We start from the raw sequence: 2,950 nt of genomic DNA on the forward strand, positions 1-2,950 counted from the left end.
CCCAGGAAGACCTCCTGGTGGAAGTCCTTGTTGAGGTGGCCGTCCATCTCCAGCTTCACCCCGTTCAGGTGGTCCGGGGGCAGGATCTCGTTCTCCTCCCTGTGGCCTGTCTTCTCCCGGGCAGATGAGTGGTTGGCCGGCCGGGCAGACGCATCCATCAGGAGGAAGACCCCCAGGAGCCAGAGGCAGCCAGGAGCCAGGCCGCAGCGGGAAGCCTGCCTGGACGCCATGGCCACTGGGTCTGGACCGCAGGAGGGCCTGCAAGCGTGGCCGGGAGCTGGGGAGGAAGGGGACGCAGGTGAGGAAGTGAGGCTAGAGATGCCATCACAGCACACCCGCCGCTGGGGCCCGCTGCAGGCCGCTAACCCGAGGCTGCCAGACGAGCAGCCGACGGTCCGGAAGAGGACGCAGAGGCACTGCGGGCCGGAGCCTGGCACACACTCCGCCGGGGAGACCCTCACTCTGCAGCGCAGAGCACGACTCCACGGTTTCTCGGACCCACGGCGCGGCCTTATCTTCTCTTCCAAAGAGGAGTCTTTAGCTCCCGCCCCCCTACTCAGATCAACCCGTCTGTCCCCAACGCCCACAGCAGCCGCTCCCAGCTCTGCCTGCTTCCGTCCCTCCCAGCATCGAGGCTGAGCAGAGTGATGGCAGCCCATCTCAGGACTTGTGAGCTCGGTGACCTCGGCTAAGCTACCTGACCTCCCCAGCACAGTTTCCCCCAAGGAAACAGGAAGGTCCCTCTCCCATCCCAAGGCTTTGTGAGGACTGGGCCTGAGGCCAGCAAACACCCAAACCCGCCCAGCAGGGCACCGGCCTCTGCCCACCTTCCCATCTCAATGACTCCTGTGCATGCTCACACACACACGCGCACACACAGCATGTGCACACACACATGCACTCACACACAAATGCATGCGGGCACACATACACGTGTCGGCATGCAGGAGTGAACATGCCTGCACACATATATGCACCTATACAAGCACATCCACATATGCATGCACGCGCACGCACATGCCCACGTGTCCCTGATCATGTTTACAGAGGAAAAATGAAAGGCCAGAGCACCCAGGAAGTCTGTCATCCTGGATGTACCTGGCCTGACAACAAAGGAACAAGGCCACCCCTCTGTCCGCATCGCCCTGTGAAGGATCCCACGGCCACAGGCACTCACGCCCAGCACTCAGCAATCCTAGCCCTCATCCGCACCTGTCCCTCCACCTGGTGCCTTCTCCAGGGTCCCTCTGAGCTAGAAACAGGGCCCAGCTGCCTCCCCAGCTCCCCATCTGGACCAACACAATTCACCTAGCTCAAAGAGAACTCAGCTCCTTCCTGCCCCTTAACCTGTTCCTCTCATCCTGTGCCCACCTGACACACATGGGTTGGTCCTTTCAGGTACAGCTGAGGCCCCACGTCCTCTGGCAGTCTTTACAGGGAGGAGCAGCAGAGGGGAGCCCACCAGCATCTGGGCACATTCACCCCAGGCCTGGGTGCTGTTTGCAGCCAAGGTGGAGCATGAGGGGTTCACGAACCACGGTACCTTCCAGCTGGCAAAACAGATGCCTGTGCTGATGGCAGCGCGGCCACCACACCACAGCCTAAGGCGCATGGGGACGGGCAGGCCAGCGGTTCCCCCAGGTGGTCTGGCAATGCTGACAGAGTCGTCTTAGAGCTCTCTTTCTTTAGGTCCCTGGGGGCCTGCATCCTCCCCATACTCACTAGAGCTCACCAGCTGCCCAGCTGTGCTCTCTGTGTTGTGATGGTCCCCTGAGCCACATTTACTGGAACTCCTGTTTGTTGCCCATCGAGGGCACGAGCCTGTACCCTCCTCAGCCGCAGCATCCCCACGCCTGTCACACTACCCGCACACAGTAGGCATTGAATCAACTGAGTGAATAAATGCAGGCGCTTCTGCTACACCACAGTACACGTGTTCATGAAAAGAGCATCCTGCAAAAATGCACACTAAACACACAGCCTGTGGGAACAATAAAGGACAGGTGACTCAACACCTGGAACCTGAGCAGGAGAAAACCAGTGAGTGGTGCATCGGGGTCGTTACAGAGCGACAACGCTGAGTGCAGGCCCAGGCCCCGCACAGCGTGCAGTCGCCGAGGAAGGGAGCCAGACACAGGGCCCACGTCTGCTCTCCTCCGTGTGGCAGAGGGTGTGCTGCTTTCCTGCTGGAGTGTAATTCTATCCCTGCCATCCCAGCTCTCCTGGCCAGGAACGCAGCTGCTCAAAGCGAGATAACTTGCTCCTGGCGTCACCCCACGGGCTGCACTCGTAAAACACACATCATGTCCAAATGACCTGTACTTTGCTCCTTGAAGCAACAAACTCAAGTCCTGGCTCGACTTATCTTGATGGGTAAGTGGTAAGACACTTTGCGCAAAGATAACTGTTAGGGACCGGGAGGTCAGTGAGACTTCCTCCCCTCTGTTCACATGTCTTGGTGAGCACACACTCCTGCGAACGCCGGCCACCTGCTCACGCCCTCGGCCTGCGCCCGCCCCCTGCAACGGCTCTGCAGGGCTCTGCCTGGGGGAGCCTAACCCCAGGGGCGTCGGTTCTTGGGGCGCAACCCAAGCAGGGAAGCCACCCTGGGATTCCCGGCCCAAGTGGATGGGACATCCCTCGGCCATCCCTGGGTGTCCGTCCCCGGGAAACTAATTTCTTGTCGCCGAAACACAAACGCTTACTCTAAAAGCTGTTAACCGGCTAGGAAGTCGCACTACCGGTGTGGATAACGACTGTCGCTGGCTGAACCCAGCGCCAGGGCAAATCTTCACAAAGCCCTACCAGTGAGGGGTCGCAGCCCACCTTTTTGGCGACGAGGACGGCGAGGTCGCCCCGCGGTGAGCACGGGGTCCGCCGCCTCCCGAGACAGCGCGTCCCTCGGCCCATTTCCCCGACATCGGCGGGCCAGGCCAGCAGGGTCCGCGGC

General features: G+C 60.7%; 1 protein-coding gene across 1 annotated transcript in view; it reads right to left on the bottom strand.

Moving 5' to 3' along the window:
* SDF4 (stromal cell derived factor 4) overlaps positions 1-301 on the bottom strand; it is a 9,914-nt gene extending 9,613 nt beyond the window's left edge. The window contains exon 1 of the mRNA XM_025046216.1: positions 1-301. This exon is cut by the window's left edge and continues 66 nt beyond it. Coding sequence (XP_024901984.1) covers positions 1-230 — 230 coding nt within the window. The 5' untranslated portion in view covers positions 231-301.
* Positions 302-2,950: the final 2,649 nt, after the last annotated feature.

The sequence above is a fragment of the Pteropus alecto genome, unplaced genomic scaffold (assembly GCF_000325575.1).
Source record: "Pteropus alecto unplaced genomic scaffold, ASM32557v1 scaffold700, whole genome shotgun sequence".
Lineage (NCBI taxonomy): Eukaryota > Metazoa > Chordata > Mammalia > Chiroptera > Pteropodidae > Pteropus > Pteropus alecto.